The sequence below is a fragment of the Rhipicephalus sanguineus genome, chromosome 4 (genome assembly GCF_013339695.2).
Source record: "Rhipicephalus sanguineus isolate Rsan-2018 chromosome 4, BIME_Rsan_1.4, whole genome shotgun sequence".
NCBI lineage: Eukaryota > Metazoa > Arthropoda > Arachnida > Ixodida > Ixodidae > Rhipicephalus > Rhipicephalus sanguineus.
Window position 1 is genome coordinate 12,769,607 of NC_051179.1, and position 16,158 is coordinate 12,785,764.

A 16,158-nucleotide genomic window follows, 5' to 3' on the forward strand; every position below is an offset into this window, starting at 1 on the left:
GAGGAAATAGAAGCGTGCATAAAGGAATCAGGACAGCAGTAGTGTGCTAAGAAGACCGATAACGTTTGCAAAGGCGGTTGTATAATTTCAGGGAAGCCGTCTGATGGAAACTCACGGAAACACACGTGACGTGAGGCATGCCTCAAGGAAGCAAACGAGGGAGCGCGGTTCACTACAGCACTTGAGGCTTACTGGGGGGCGTATAGACATGACGTAAGGGTTAACAGTTTGAGCACTCACGCTGCAGAAAAATGACGCTATAAATGGAGCGCATAAGAGTTTTTTTTTTTTTTTTCGGTTGAGGTTGCACTCGATTGTTGCTCGTCCAAGAGCCGTGAGGACGCATCGAGGGGCGGGCCAGCATACGGGCGAGCAGATGGTAGTAGTCGCGGAAGCGCCACTGTCCCATGAACTCGAGCCGTAGTCCGTGGTGCCCGAGTAGCGTGGAGGGAGCCAGGCGAAGCGGCGACGTCTCGGCGCTGACTCTGGCGGGAAGGCCCACGCGGTCGGGGGCGGCCAGCAGCTGCGTGAACAGGGCACCTTCGTCAGCCACGTCACCCCGGTGAGGCCACGCGAAGCCTCCACGATCCAGCAGCGACCTGCGTCCCACACGGCACGTGGTAACAAGTGGCAAACCGCCCCGGCCTGTCGCCGACCATGGCTGGTGATGCCCTCGCGGGCGCCGCACATAAGCATTTAACCAACCGAACTATTCTGCACCACGCAAGCTTATCGCCGATTTTAGGGGCGAAGCTCCTTATAGCGGCACCCGTTCGTCCCCGTCGTAGTAGTGTGATTAAAAACGGAGGGGGCGTGCCCACATGAAGGCTCCCTAAAGACAATGCGCTGCGACAGTACGTGATATGTATCGCCCTCTCCTCTCCTACGCTTCCCCCTCTTTCTCCTCTCCAACTTCAGTTGATAGTCTGCGCTTGTTTGTCCTTTTCTCGCCCTTCGTGTTTCCGTCCGTTTTTTGCGCATTTACATTAAGTATGGATGATGATATGCCCGGTCTGGGCATATCATGTTCAGAAAAGTGATAGGCCAAACGATAGTTGCAAGTGGCGAGAGGGACCCTCGACCACATAATCTGGGAGTGTGATAGCTCCCCAGGGGCTAAATGAAATATAAATAGTAGAGAGGCCTGGGAAGCCCTGCTGCGGAGCGAGGACCCTGCTTCACAGCAACAAGCCATCCGCCTGGCGGAAGAAGCCGCGAGGAATCAAGACCTCTTCGCCTGCTTCTAATCGCGGAGGTGCCGGCCCCCATCACCTAGGCCTGTGTGCCGGGGATGGGGAGTAGGGGGCCTCCTTATCTGGCGGAAACTCTATGGGTACTGTAGCCCATAGTGTTTCTATGGTCCCTAGTGTTTCTCACAAATGTAAGAAACCCTATTCTGTAGCCTGACGTCAAGCTAGTGTCGATGTCGGTAGGTGCGCCATGGAAAAATTGACTTTAAAGGGACCGACAACTGCCCAGAATATAAAATGAGTTGACTCCACTGATGTAAAGATTGTCCGTTGCACTGACTCAAACCAACCCTGTTTTTTCCGTGAGAGATGGATTTATATTTTTATTTCTTAATTGAAAGTCGCGAAAAATGACCTGGCGCCTCTGGCGGCAAAAAACATGAATTATCCGATGAAGACGGCCACGTGACCGTTGATTGCTGTACGCGGTCGACGATTTTTTTTGTTAGTATTGAAACATTGTTCGTTTCTTTATAGTAAAAGGTATTACTCCATAATAATGTACATAGAGGCCTGCGTTAGTAGTATCCATTAAAGTGGCGCTGCCATCGCGTGACGTAATGATCCCATGCTCGTCAGCGCGTCTCGAGCAACTTTTCAGCGTGCTCATGCAACCGTGCACGCAGTTTCCAGGTCGCTAAGATTTTGGAGCGACATAGTTTTGCTACCTACACTTCGTCTCGGAAATGACGCGCGCTGCTACTCGATGCGGCCGTGCATATGCACAGTTACGTTTTCGATTAGTTGGCTTGGCTCGTGTATCGAGAGAGTAACGACGCCGGGACAAGCCATCCATGACACAGGCGCAGGCAACCTTGGGCGCAGGCGCACACAACGCTGTACAAATACCGGGAAGGTGTATAATGCCACACATCACATTTTAACAGCTTGCTATTTTCAAAAATGGTTGGAAAGCTCAAAATAAAGGTGGTTAAGCATAGTTACAGTAACTCCTGCGAAAGGAGAACAACGTCAGCTTTCACAAGGGCCAGCGGCATCGCAATCAATTCTCAGCGTTGCTGGAGCAAGCCTCCATGCGTGTTTGCAGCCTTTCAGATCGAAAAATACTGCTTATAAAATAACTACGTGCTTTTCGGATAAACCACTGCAGCTACAAACGCTACGAAGGGTGAGCTTCCTGTCGCGTCGTAAAAAACTGGGTCGAGGAAAATCAGTTGTCGGTCCCTTTAATGTCACAATAAATATCAGCATTTGCTGAGCTGCACACTTGCTTATAACGCCGCCTCTGCATACAGGAGATTTGTATGCTATTCTTATCGTCGACCTAGCATAGATTCTATGCTATTGTTATCATCCACCACTCACGGCTTGCTTATCTCGTTGATAACGCGGACGTAGCGTCGCATCTGAACACTGGCCAAGTGCTAAAAGCATGAAACGCATTGGCATCGGAAAAGGCATCGCTCCGCGATTGCACCCATGAACATAGGCGTGCGCAGGGTTCCCCATCAGGGGGGGGGGAGGTTCATCGCTGCGCCCCCCCACCCCCACCCTACTAAGTCAATGTATAGGGCAGATTTTGCGCCCCCCCCCCCTCTTAGGTGATTAGGGGGGCGGCCAACCCATGAAACACAAAACCTCTATAAAACGTCTTCAAAACGTTTAAAACCTCTATAAACCTTTGTAATACGTTTTATAGAGGTTTCGTGTTTCGTGGAAACACCCCCCCCCCCCCCCCCCCCTGTGCACACGCCTATGCTAGGGTTACTAGGGTGGCCACCCTACCTATGCCCATGAACAGAAAGGAAGGCACATACACACATATAGATATGTGATCCTTATAACTCTGATATCACTAAACACGATAACCTTGAAACTGCGCTTGAATCCTTCCTTTTGCTACTTTTTCGTCGGCCAAGTGTCGACAGCCAGAACTAGCGCATAGAGCCAATCCAAGACAGCTACGCAAACCGAAAATTTGTTATCAAGCGGATTCACCGACTCACTTCCCGTGAAGAGGCCGGTTTGTGGGTGGGAACAACTTTATTCCGGTGTAGGTGCATCTTGTCGTATTCCACTTCACTTGCTCAAAACTATCCTCATGCCGGTAAGTGATAAAAATGTTTATATTTTACCTTACTGTGCTGAGTGAGTCCTCGCCGCAAGAATTGCTGAAATGAAGCAGAAGTGTAGTAGTTTTCTAACTTGACTGATACAGCGTGCTCCACGTATTTAGGGCCGTGATTTGTTACATTTTGTTGGGGTAGAACTCTATGCTATCTGTCACGTCGGCCTACATCATTTTGGAAAGCGCATCTTGGCGTTTCATCGTTGTGCGGGGCCGGACTGCCAGCTTTCATCGGCCGTTTGTATAAGAACAAGTGCTGCAAAAACTTGCCTTCTCGAATTGTTTTCAAAGTTGCATGTGCTACCAGTGAGGCGTGCTGTACACATAGGATCAAGTGACCCGTGAGAAGGACAAAGCTGGGGTGCGGTTGACTGAATAAGCGATTACTCATTCCGCGTAGGGCTGCGTGCTAGCGTTGCGCGTCTCCGTCGCAAGCACCCTCGCCGTGACTGAGCAGTTGCAAGCTGCGGTCACTGCGGTTAGCTTGTCATCGCGCGCGGCATTTATGTTCTAGACGTTTGGGAAGATGGATATAGAAGGATGGATGAAAACTTGTACGGTGCGTACTTCGATTGCCTCACTGCTTGTCTATTTCTGCAGGAGCGCTTGAAATAGTCATCTTTTGGCCGGGAAGCTGCCTTTGGAGACGTATAAGGTTCTCGTAAATCTTTTTATGCAGGTCATGTTCCCATTCACTGCCGATAGCTGATTATGTATGACCAGGCAATCAAGTAGCTTTGCGCTTATTTGTCATATGTATGTGCAGAACATGGGAATTAACTGTAGATTGTTGCTTCAATGGAAGCACGGCGTTCTGCGATACGCTGACGTTTTCTCTAATTCATTCATCCACACATTCATATCACGTCTAGGCGTAAGTGGACCGAACGCTTAAATCACCGTTTTAAAACATTCGAACGTATATTTTTCACAATAAATGTTGTACATTTAGCTACCGTTTGTGCACTGCTAGAATAGCTAAGCTATTGATCTTTTTCCTAATAATGTTGTTAGCCATACCTTGCATTATAATTTCGTTCCCCCTGCCTTTTTTCTCTCCATTTATTCATGCATTAGCAGGTCTTGGCTCACATTTTACCATTACAGCTGTTTTCAACATTTCCTAAAGCAAGTGTCATGCATTTTCAGCCATTGTAAACTGCTACTGTGTGACATGGTGTGCATCCTATTGCAGGCCTACCACTCCCAATTCACAAATGGCTCAGCAGGATTGGTGGGCAATATGGCCATTCTTCCTATCAAGTCTCAGTACAGGGGCCCAGCTCCAAAGAGCAGTGAGTATGGCTTTTAAAGTGTCATTCACTTCTCGTGAATTTTGAAAGGACCCTCAAGCAACATTGACATTTGTGCATAAACACACTGAATTGGTAGGCAAAGCCTTTAAAAACATCAAGGGTCACATTTAAATTGCCTGCATATGCTGTAGTCTGCATAAATGCTGTAAATGAGCCCTCAAAATTCCCCCCTTCTTTCATTCATTCATTCATAGTGAAGGTTTTGTTCCAGCAGACTTGATGCCCTTAGGTAGCATACGAGGGCTTACTGGTCAGCTGTCCACTCCTTAAATGATCATGTGCTATGTGACGCCAGCTGGCAAAGAAAGAGTTCTACACTCGCCGTCGTGGCTGTGAGCAGTGCTGACCAGCACTCCCAGGTTTCCATGCACATAAATACCCGATAAAGTGCACGAGAGGATGACTGCTGCCGTAGCTCAATTGGTGGAGCATCGGGTGTGTTATCCGAAGGTTGCAGGTTCAATCCCTGCTGGTGGCAAGTTGTCTTTTTGTGCACTTTGCTTTCTTCACATCTGTATCGCAACTGCTACAATACACTTAAAACAGCACAATTAACGTTCCCTATACCTTCCTTGGCTTCATTATCTGCTGGTTTTCATTAAGGTTGTGTCATACAAAGAAACGAGCCCTCAAAACTTCCCCCTTTTTTCATGTAATCTATGAAAGGAATTCAAATGTCTTGCATCCCTACTGATCAAAGCAATATGCTTCAGCCCATTTATGCCTGCTCCGGTGCATTTTATTTGGAATTGGTGGGCAGTATCACTTGGGCAAGCAGTCTGATTATGTTCAGACCTTAATTCACTGGGAATACCTTGAACACACTGTTTCACTAATCTTGAGTTTAATAACATGTGTACACATAGTGGATGATTTTTCAGAGCAGTGGCACACCTCTGTCTTAGAGTGCAGGCTGTGTGTTGCTGCTGCTGTCCATAGGCATGCATTAGTGTATGCGTGCTAAGAGAGAAGTGGGACAAGGAATTTCTACACAAAAATGGGCTTTTAAAGTGTGTTGACAAAGTGGAGGCTGTAAAGGTTAAATATAGTGCAATAACAACAGGTGTCAGTGGGTTGCAGAGATATTCCACGAACTTGTGTTCTTATAATTTAGAAACAGATTTATGCACAACATTGTCTTCTCCTGGCAGGAGCGTGAAACATGCCCAGTGCACACATGCACCCACACTTGTCAACTTTCCCAAAGTTTTCATAATGTTTATAACTGCACAATTGCTGCAATACAGTTTGACAAAAAAAGTCTGTTTTTGAGAAAGTTTTGCTTTTGGGTCTTCAACTATACACTTGGAAGTGGAATTCCCCTTGTAGTGAAAGGACACCAGAAGCATACTTTCTCACCTACCGGGATAACTTAGCAGGCAAGGTGGTGCACCACTGAGCTCGAGAATGCTTGTTAAAGAACCTCGGGTGCTCTAAGTCGCGGTGGGTCAAAATTAATCCGGAGTCCCCCGCTACGGTGTGCCTCATATCATCTTGTTATTGGCTCATAAAACCCCAGATTGTTGTTGTTCGTAAGTTTATTGATCTGCCAAATTGTCATTGTGCACAGCATGGGGAAGTGGAAAGAAAAGGCACATAGGGCTCAGAAGAAATACTGACCTCAGCTTGAAAGGCATCCACATATGATACCTGCAAGACTTGTGGTTCTTATTGAATTTTTTGTACACAAAATAAGGCACAAGCAGGAGTGCCGTGCCTGTGTCCTATATCACATTTTGTGTCCAAAATAGTGCAGTGAAGATGATAAGTATGTATAACCAACTAGCCACAATTGCAGCACTATCAAACATTTACCATTGCTTACGCTTCTGTTATGTTACTGAAAGATGAGAGGCCCATATGCTGTGCAATGTCAGCGCATGTTAAAGAATACCTGGTGGTTAAAGTTACCCGGAGCCCTCCACAACGGCGTGTCTCATAGCCTGAGTTGCTTAGGGCTGTGAAACCTCAGAAACTAGCTTTACTGAAAAATGAGCCATGCCTCAACCACATGATAGTTGGTGTATAGTGATGCATTATTATTTACAAGTTTTTGATACCATCGCCTTTACAAAACAAGATTGTATTTATTTAACCTGTAATTTTTTTTTGCATTGCCTATCACCAAAAGAAAAGGGCTGACAAAGTTGCATGTCTTTTCTTTTTCAGCTGATGAGACAGACATTATTGAAGAAGCACTGTATTATTTCAAAGCCAATGTTTTCTTTCGAACATATGAAATAAAGGTGAGTGTACAGTTCCACAAAAGGCTTAGTTTGGTTATCAGACATCTGTAAAGAACCTGCCACAGTGCACTATACATTAGAACCTCGTTTATGCGTTCCAGTTTCGTATGATTTCCCTGTGTCATCGTTCATGATATCGTTATCAAGCGAAATTGCACTGCGGTTCAATGAATTTGGATTGTGTATTTTCCTGGACAATATGCTTATTCCCGCAGTTCTTTGTTTTTGTGTGTGCGTGAAAAACGTATGTGGTTCTACTGTAGTATGTCAATGTTCAGCCTTTATCTGAAGATTGCATTTCGTAGGTTGATGCTTCTTTTTGCAGGTAGTGCTTATTATTTCATTTGAATTGAAGAAAAAGGTTTCAATTAATCAATTTCGCTGCTGTAATGAAGCATGTGTTGCTACACTTTCAAATTGGGACCAGTACGATGAACAGTTAATGTCCACATGAGGGCCGGTGATAGCTGTGTCAGCTCCTCTTTGATGGCACTGACTGCAAATGAATTCGTCTTTCTGGACGTGGCAGGTTTTTGTGTGCGTTGATTGGGCCTTTTTTGTTTACGGATCTATATATTGTTGTTTCTGATAATTTACATTAAGTTGAAAGTTAGCACGCGTCCCGTTGTCTTCCTCGTCTGTGTCTGCTAACGCTATGATGCCTTTTGAAGTATAAGTAGGCTTATTTGTGCTTAATAGGTGTTTGATGGAACAGTAAAAGGTATTTACTGTTTCATTATCTGCATTAATGTTAGGAACATACACATCTCTGTTCTATAGTCTTCTTATTATTATTATCATTAGTACAGTTTTATTATGGATAACATATTCCTCGCCTGTGGTGTAGTGTCTATAGTGTAATCATGCTGTGCTTGAAGTCATGAGTTCGAACCCGGCTGCGGGGGGCGGGGGCATTTTCGTGGGGGCATAATGCAAAAACATTTGCATATTGGTCTGAGTTTGTGGGCCATTCATCGTAAGTGTGACCTGTACGTCTTCATTCAAAAAAAGTTATGTTAATTTGTCCGAGATCTTTTATGTTGACCCGAGGCGACCAATATTTATTTCAAAGTACCTCCACTACAACATGCCTCATAGTCGCATCGTAGTCTTGGCACATTATCCAGTCTAGTAGCATATGCTTTTGTCCCGATTTTCAGAATGAAGCTGATCGTGTACTGATATACTTGACGCTGTACATTTCCGAGTGCTTGAAGAAACTTCAGAAGGCAAGTTTGAACTGCTTTTATTGTTGATGTTGCACTGCCAGCTGTTATCGCTCGTGCCTTTACTGTTTAAAAGCAATGGAAAGTAGCATAAATACACTTGAGGATTACTACCAATGCCATTCTAGTGAGTAAGCTCTTTTTTTTGGAGCACTGAAGCTGAAAAAACACATCAGTACATAGAAATAATATGGGAATCACATTGTAAGTTTACGATGCAATGATAATGTTCGTTGTGATTCCCCAAGGCACTGTAAAATGTTTTTAATTAATTCACAAATAATGCACCAAGTGTGTGAAATCAAACAATATATTCCACAAATCTTTGACGTCCTATGCAGTTGGCATGAAATGTCAACCAGTAAACTGTTGCTCACAATAGATCTTTTTCAAGCACACGAGCGCCACCAACGGGCGCGCAAGTGGTCATGGGAAATGTGTGTACGCCGCAGCAGCCGCCTCGACGAGCGCGCGGGCCTCGCGCTGTAGCTTTCCGCTTGCGCCGTGCCAGGACTTCTTAGACACAGTGAATTTGGCAAGGTGCAACATGTTACTGCGCAATTCAATCATGAACTTCAGTATTTAGCTGCGACGGCCTCTCGACGATTTCCGTCTGTCCCACTGTTGGACTAGTTGAGCGGCTCAGAAGCGTCACTTTTTTTTTTTTGCGCCAGTGCGTCTTACGGCATAAATGAAAAAAAAAAAATACAGTTCGGTTGCCTATGAAGTGCAGGAGCAGTCTATGATTCGCGGATGTATTTAGAATCAATATCCATTGACACTGTCGACGAATACAGTGTGAGGTTCTGATATTTTAAAGAGTACACTAGAAAGTGTCGTCGACATTTGGGGAAATGAGATACATTCATTGAGTCGCTCGCACCATATATGTAAAGAACGATAAGTGCTTACTAACCTTTGTTGGTGCTTTAGCTACAGGTTGGAATAATACTTAGAGCGAAAAAAGAAAGGAGCAGTACAAGGAAAGAAATGCACAAACCAGCGCTTACACACAACTGAAAGTTTATTGCACGCGTGAAAAAAAAACATATATACAAAAATGGGAGCGCATCGCGCGTGTCATAAAGAGGCACAAAAAGTAAAAAAACCAAGGCGCATGCTTACAGTCGATTAATAAACTTGAATTCCTTGTCTTGTAACGACTGATAAGGTTGACTGACACAAAGTGTGTCGTTATTTGTGACATGATATGCCTCCGAAATTTCTCGCATTGTCTGATTAGGTTGATGGTACAAAATTACCGTGCTTTCGAAGATGGGATTACATTTTCATGACTGACATAGCGATGCGAGATGAGACGGCTCAATTCAATGAATTTCGATGCTTGCTGAGGCGCATATTAATACATCGACCAGTCTGGCCGATGTACATGTGGACACAAGAAAGAGAAATTTGCGGTTAACTCCTACAGAATTTACAAAACAATTGGAATGCCTCTGACCACATTTTTCTTTCCCCACCGCAGACCGCTTAATGCGACTAAGCTTATATGGGGCGGCAAACAGAACCTTCACCCCCACATCGCTTGCCATGCGACTTCTTATACATATGTGGAATAACTGCAATATTTCTAGTTTTTTCATTATTTACGGATGGAGGACGTCCGTGTTAATCTTTCTTTGCCATGCGAACAGATTTTTGCAAACCGATACAACGATACGCAGGATATCCCGCCTCTTTGATCACTTTGCAGCTGGAAATTACTGCTCATCTTATGTGCGCAAGTTTTTTTCCAATGCCGTGCGTAATCATGACATAACAATTCCTCGTTTAACAATATTCGAATGCGCCGACACGAAATTAAACACCTATTTTGCTGAATGTGGGCTATACTGCCCGCAAACATGCTTCGCAGTGAAACTTAAAAGCACGTATCAAGAAACTGCAAGTTATCAGAGCAAGGCATCTCGGAAGTGAATTCTAGTCCCATCCCTTTTTCTTTAAACACGTTTATAATGTGCTCACTTCTTCGTACAGCACGTGTCTTGTCAATTAAAATCAAATAATCTGTATACCTGAACACTGTAACACCTCTCTACAGTTTGGTTAAACCCGATCACGAGCCGATATGGCATTAAACGCCATAGCGGCTTGTGAACAAGTAATCATTGAATAAATACGAATTCGGTGTTCCAGCTCACATCGCTCACGAAAGTGTGTTTTGACTGCATGTATCGGCACGTACGTGATAACTCGCATGCCGCTTAACTGCTACTTCCGGTATACATCCACTCCGTAATACGTACACTGACTGCATCATTCCTTTCGCATTTCATGCATAGAGATACATGCAGGTGCGTTCAGGCATGTGTAATATTTAGGTTTTAATAATAGTCAACCAGGGGCGACGCGTTTTTTTCGTTTGGTGCTTCCACGGCGCCAACGAGCAGCGAGTGACGGAACAGCCGGCGGGCTCGCCGTACACACTTTTCCCACAGTGCTTCACGCGCTCGCGGGGGGTTGTGGGATTGCTTGAAAAAGGTCTATTGAATAAACATCACTTGAACGTTTTCTGCTTGAAAAGAACAAAAGATAACACACCTGAGCAGGTACATATAGTTCATAAAAATCTGTGTACACATGTGTGTACACAGGCTCTATGGAAACTTTATGTATGCCTGTAAACCTTTTAGAATCTTATACTGAAGTAAAATCCTCACTAGTTGGAACATGTTTGTGATTTTATATTGACATCAATTAACACCATGGGTTTTAATTTTAATTTGTGTATAGTTTAGGGTGGAACTTGTGGAGAAAGGGTGCAAATACTGCCACTGAGTGATTTTTCATACGCATCAGTCTTGCAGTCCTATCCACACAGCAGATGCACCTAGCTTTAGAACAACTGTGTATAGGTAACAAACATATTAGCTGCATTTAGTGGGCATTGCACATATCAGTCGCACTTGTTAAAGTGTGACTTGTTCCTCCTTACACGGGTAAATGGGGGATGCAGGGCAAGCCTTTAGATGACGATGCACTACTAAGTTATAAATCTCACTTAAGTTTTTGTTCATGAAAGTATTGTATGACAGCCAAGTTCAAGTTGATTGAAGTGCACCAGATGCATCCCCTCCTTCCATGCCTTCTCTGTTGCTATCATTTCTCGCCTTTTTCCAGCTTTAAACAAGCGCCCAGTCTCACTTCTAAACTGTTTTTCACCTAACAGTGCTCAAACAAAAACCAAGGTATCCAGGACATGAAGGCACTGGCCATCTCCAAATTTGACATCCCTGGAGAAGCAGGATTTCCTCTAAATCCAGTCTACGCAAAGCCTTCGTCTCCAGCTGAAGCAGGTAAGGCCATGTCTTGCTGAGGTGTTTATTGTTGCATGTGTTTTTTTTATTCCTTCTTAGTTCTTTGCATGCAAGCAAACTAGCTCAGGGGACAAGAGACGGTGTGCGTTTTTCCAGTTGTGCAAAAGCTGTTGATTTAATCATCAGTGATCAAACAAGGGAAGACTTCTAACGTTCTGACAAAGGGACTTGTATTTAACGATTTTTCTTGGCAGTGCTTATATAATGGACCCTCTCTTCTACCCCTGCAGGCAAGGAGGAGTGAATAAGATGAAGGTGGAGCAATTAAGGAAATTGAAAATGTTCAGTTGTGATAGGTGGAGGGGTGTGGGCGGCAAAGGTCAAAAGGTTACTGCTTGCAGGCACTTCTAAAAGGCGCAGGGTGAAAGGGAATGAAGAAGAAACAAAGTCCATGCCGTGTGTTGTGGTAATCAATGCTATGTGAAGCATTTAACAGGTAGCTGACTAGTCAGCATTGTTTGAAATCGTGCTGAGCATTGCGAGTTGGGCAAACGCTAGTCTATTAACCCAAAATGCAACGCACTGCCACAGTCATGGCTTGCGAGAGGCCAACCGCAAGACCAATTGAGTATATGTGCCCCTCAGTGCTATAGGCTAACCAAGTAAGGGTACACCAGAATGAGAGGTCACAGAACAAAAGTCTCGTGTAACCATCTCATTGAAGGTCTTTGAGCACCCGCCATGATGACAAAGTACTCAGGAAAACGAAGCTCGGGTGGAGAGTGCACCCGCACACTGCACCTGGAAGGCCGGTCAGTGCGCATTTCAGTAGCGTGTGCTGATGCAATGACTCGGTGCCAGGAGAGAGAAGCACGATTTGCTTGGAAAGGTAGGTTCGGCGTGCTAGTCATGTCTACCATGCTGCCACTAGTGCAGCTGTTGTAACTCGCAAGCTGGGGGCTGAGGCATGGAATGGCATCTTGACCCCACAATTTTTATATGCACAGCCATATGGGACACCGTTGGTGCCAAGCTTTTTACTTAGGTGTGTGTTGTCTGATTTACTAGACTTCGTTTTGATTCCTGGCATGAGCTGTGATAAGCATCACGCACACTATTACTAATTTCTTCATTTAAACGCACTACTGGTGAAAGCAGAAGAATGTATCATTTCATTTCAGAGACAATGAGGGCTTACCTTACACAGCTGCGACAGGAATGTGGGCAGCGTCTGTGTGACAAGGTCTTTGATAGCGAGACTGGGAAGCCGAGCAAGGTGAGTCAAAGCATTTTTGCACTGAGATGTGGAAAGCTGTGTGTGAAATTCTTAATGAATTCAGAGTGGACATCTTATAAATGTAGAAATAAACCTTATGGCTTTTGTTTTGTGGGGCACTTTAGGCTTGTTTACACTAGAGCGACATGACACTGATTTTGGTCTGCTGACTGTCTCTGGGAGTGTTTTTTGTCGTGTCGTCGTCCTATTTACACTGCAACATGCCAACAGTCGGCTGATCGTCTTTGGAAGATGCCGTCCGCGTCTTGTCGTGTTCCCAGCCTCTCGTCGGCCGATTCTCTTGTCACACAGAAGGCGCGCCAACCCCGCTGCGTCGCGGAGCGGGGTGCGGATAAGAAAACGGAAGCGAAGGAAAGATGTTGGAGGGGTGTGCAAGATGTCCATTGTCAAATGCCCGAGGATCTCGATGGGGGACTACCCCCAAGATCTCCCCCTTCGACGTTCGAAGCAACGACATGGGCAAATTTTCGCACGGCCAGATTTCCCGACGACCTGCCGACGACCAGTCTGCCGACGCGTTTTGCTGGTGTTTTTGGTCTGCCATCATGTTACACTACTACGACATGCTGTCTTTGGAGGCGTCGGCATTGTCGCTGGCCTAGTGTGACCTGACGATCCGGCGACATTGTCGGCCGACCGTCTGCGTTTGCCTCGTGTCTGCATCGGTGTCGTGTCGCTCTAGTGTAAACCCGCCTTTTATAATCTCCCATATTTAAACATACGTAAACTTACATTCATGTTTCTGCCTTGCCTTGAAGTTGAGTGAACAAAAAAGCAGACATTTGTAGGACAGCATATAATCAAAATGACTTGTATATAATTATTTGCCTTAAACATCCATGTCTCTACAGTAGCGTGCATTTAAGAAAAGAATTCAGAGGATATGACAGTTGCCCTACAAAATATTTTATTAAAGGGACCCTGAAACTGTTTTGACTATTTTTTACGAACCTATTCAGCCAGTGGTATAGACCCTTCATATCATTTACAGACGAATTTAAGCGCTCTGCATAAAGTGCCATTTACTTGCCCTTCACTGGAGATCTCTTCGCTCCACCACGCTCAGTTTTCAGGCTGCCCCTGTTTTGGGATATCACTTTCGCGGTTGAGCCAAGTAACCCTGTGGTGGCACCTGGTGGTGCATAAACCAGCCAGACAAACATGGCAGAGGTGTAGCCAGAAATTTATTTGGGGGAGGGTGTCTTACTCCCTTTCAGGTATGTTCATGTTTCCATACGTATGTACAAAATGTAAACATTGCTGGAAGAATGCATTGCTGGGAATGAACCCCCCAACCACCCACCCCTCTGGCTATGCCAATGAGACACAGGGGCATGCCTTCTGCGATTTACAGCAAACCACATGGAGGATTGTAGAAGGCAAAACTTAGTCCCGTCCACCTGGTAAAGAAGTTCAGGAGAAAAAGGTCAAGCTTGGGAGGAAGGCAATCTGTAATCGCCCATAACTCCCTTGATGTAACTGTGCTTAACTTAAATTATGGTGCAAATGATTTACTCCAGTTGTAGCCTGACCACTTACACAACTTTAGAAAGCTGTTTCGGGGACTCTTTCACAATGCTTATTATGCATAGGGTTTCTGTGTCATCTCTACTTTGTAACTCTTCATATTGCTTTGTGTTTGGTCACATCTTGACACCTCTTGAGAGAACTCAAGCTTCTGACAATCGTGAGTTTGAATTGTGCTGCTGTTCTGGTGGCTTATTATTTGTGCAGTCGAAATTATTAAGACACTTTAAATTATCTAAAGGTAATGATCTTTTTATCTTTGCAGTGGTGGCTGTGCTTTGCAAAGAGGAAATTCATGGACAAGAGTCTGTCTGGCTTCGGTCATGCTTATCAATGACAGGCATAACATGTACCATGACACCTTGCCTAAATTATTACGCAAGTGCCAACACTTCCGCAAAATGTAGATTCAGTAAGTGATCTAGGACTGCTTTTGTAATCAGTCCAGGAAATAATTTGTTAATTAAAACCAAACACATCCAGGAATGCTTTTTTGCCTTGATGTTATAAAAGGTGGCTGCATCATTATCACTATAAGGCCCTTTCTCAATTTGCTGATGCCTGTGTGCATTGTTCCTCAATATATAGCTAAAACTTTTGGCAGTTTCTTAGAACTCTAAGAAAAGGTCATTTGTTTGGCATTTCTGGTTTGTGAATACCTAAAATGGAGTGCAAGATCACTAAAGACAGAAAGCGTTTGTGTGCCTTTTTTCTTTACGATTTTATTCTTGCACTGTAACAAACCTTTAATAGTTATCATGCTTGGCATGGTGTCGGGCAACATAATAAAGCTTTCCAAACATGAACATGCACATAACCTTCAGGCAGGCATCAAAAGTAACGTCGACATTTGGCAGTGTGTGCAAAAGGAATGCAACACCTTGTTGTGTCTTGTCACGTTAGTTGAAATAACAGTGGTGTATCACAATAAAGCCCAAAATGTACTGTTTGTTTTCTTACTATAATGCATACGTACCAACTAGCCCAACTTTCTATCCTGCTGTTTTCTTACTGCTACTTTTCATGTGAACCATAAGTTAATCGGGTTGCCTTCATGTCGACACATGATAGACCACTGGTGCTGTCCTTTCTTTCTTTTTTACAGTGAAGCTGTCTCAGTTTACCCTTTCCCGTCTTTGTGCAGTAGCAGTAGTAGTAGTAGTAGCAGGCGTCACACAGGTATGTGACCAGAGGGACGAGAGTGTGGCTCAGCCGAGAGAGGGAAAGGGCAGCGCCACACCTGGAGGGGTGAGTGACAAGACTCTGGGACCAGGGGGAAAAGAGGAATTCATGAGAGGGAAAAGGGAAGAAGGTCACATGATTGACCGTGGAGAGGAGGTGTGACTGATGGGGGTATTAGAGTTGCGGCCACAGTGGAACGCTACTAGTGTGGCTGCCGGGCATGTCATGCAGAGCAGCAGCGTTTGGAAGGCTGCTTGCGTTTCAGTGCATCCATGATAGTAATACGCATTTTGGACCAGTGAGCAGGTTGAATTGGCCACGGCCACACTGGAACACTATCATAGCATTCCAGTGTGGCCATGAGTGAGCATAGCGCAGATGATGTAACGGCACAATTAGAACAAGAACAACAATGGAACGAAGACCATGGGAGAAGCGCTGACACATACTCTTTGTTCCTTTGTTGTCCCTGTTCTAATCGCGCTCTTACGTTCGCTGCTCCGATTATGAACCAACTAGCCCTCGTGAAGTTGTTACGAATGAGCATATCGTTGCACGAGGCCCATGTGGCTTAACCTGAAAAACAAAGAAATCGTTAGTGAAAACTGTGCTGAAACTTAGGAGCAAAATGTAATGCCTTACGAAAGGGGTGACAGCTTCGCTGTCAGACAGTTTTTGCGGTATGGAAATGCGGCATTCTGCTGATTCTGATTCTGAGCAGACTGATTCTGTTTTCAAAGTTCGATA

At 44.8% G+C, this 16,158-nt stretch overlaps 1 protein-coding gene across 1 annotated transcript in view; it reads left to right on the forward strand.

The window, feature by feature from the left end:
* LOC119389415 (actin-related protein 2/3 complex subunit 3-B) overlaps window positions 1-14,664 on the forward strand; it is a 109,297-nt gene extending 94,633 nt beyond the window's left edge. The window contains exons 4-9 of the mRNA XM_049414422.1: window positions 4,535-4,634; window positions 6,825-6,901; window positions 8,062-8,130; window positions 11,318-11,444; window positions 12,587-12,681; window positions 14,495-14,664. Of these exons, the coding sequence (XP_049270379.1) occupies window positions 4,535-4,634; window positions 6,825-6,901; window positions 8,062-8,130; window positions 11,318-11,444; window positions 12,587-12,681; window positions 14,495-14,566 (540 nt within the window). The 3' untranslated portion in view covers window positions 14,567-14,664. The remainder of the gene's footprint in view (window positions 1-4,534; window positions 4,635-6,824; window positions 6,902-8,061; window positions 8,131-11,317; window positions 11,445-12,586; window positions 12,682-14,494) is intronic.
* The last annotated feature ends 1,494 nt before the right edge of the window (window positions 14,665-16,158 follow it).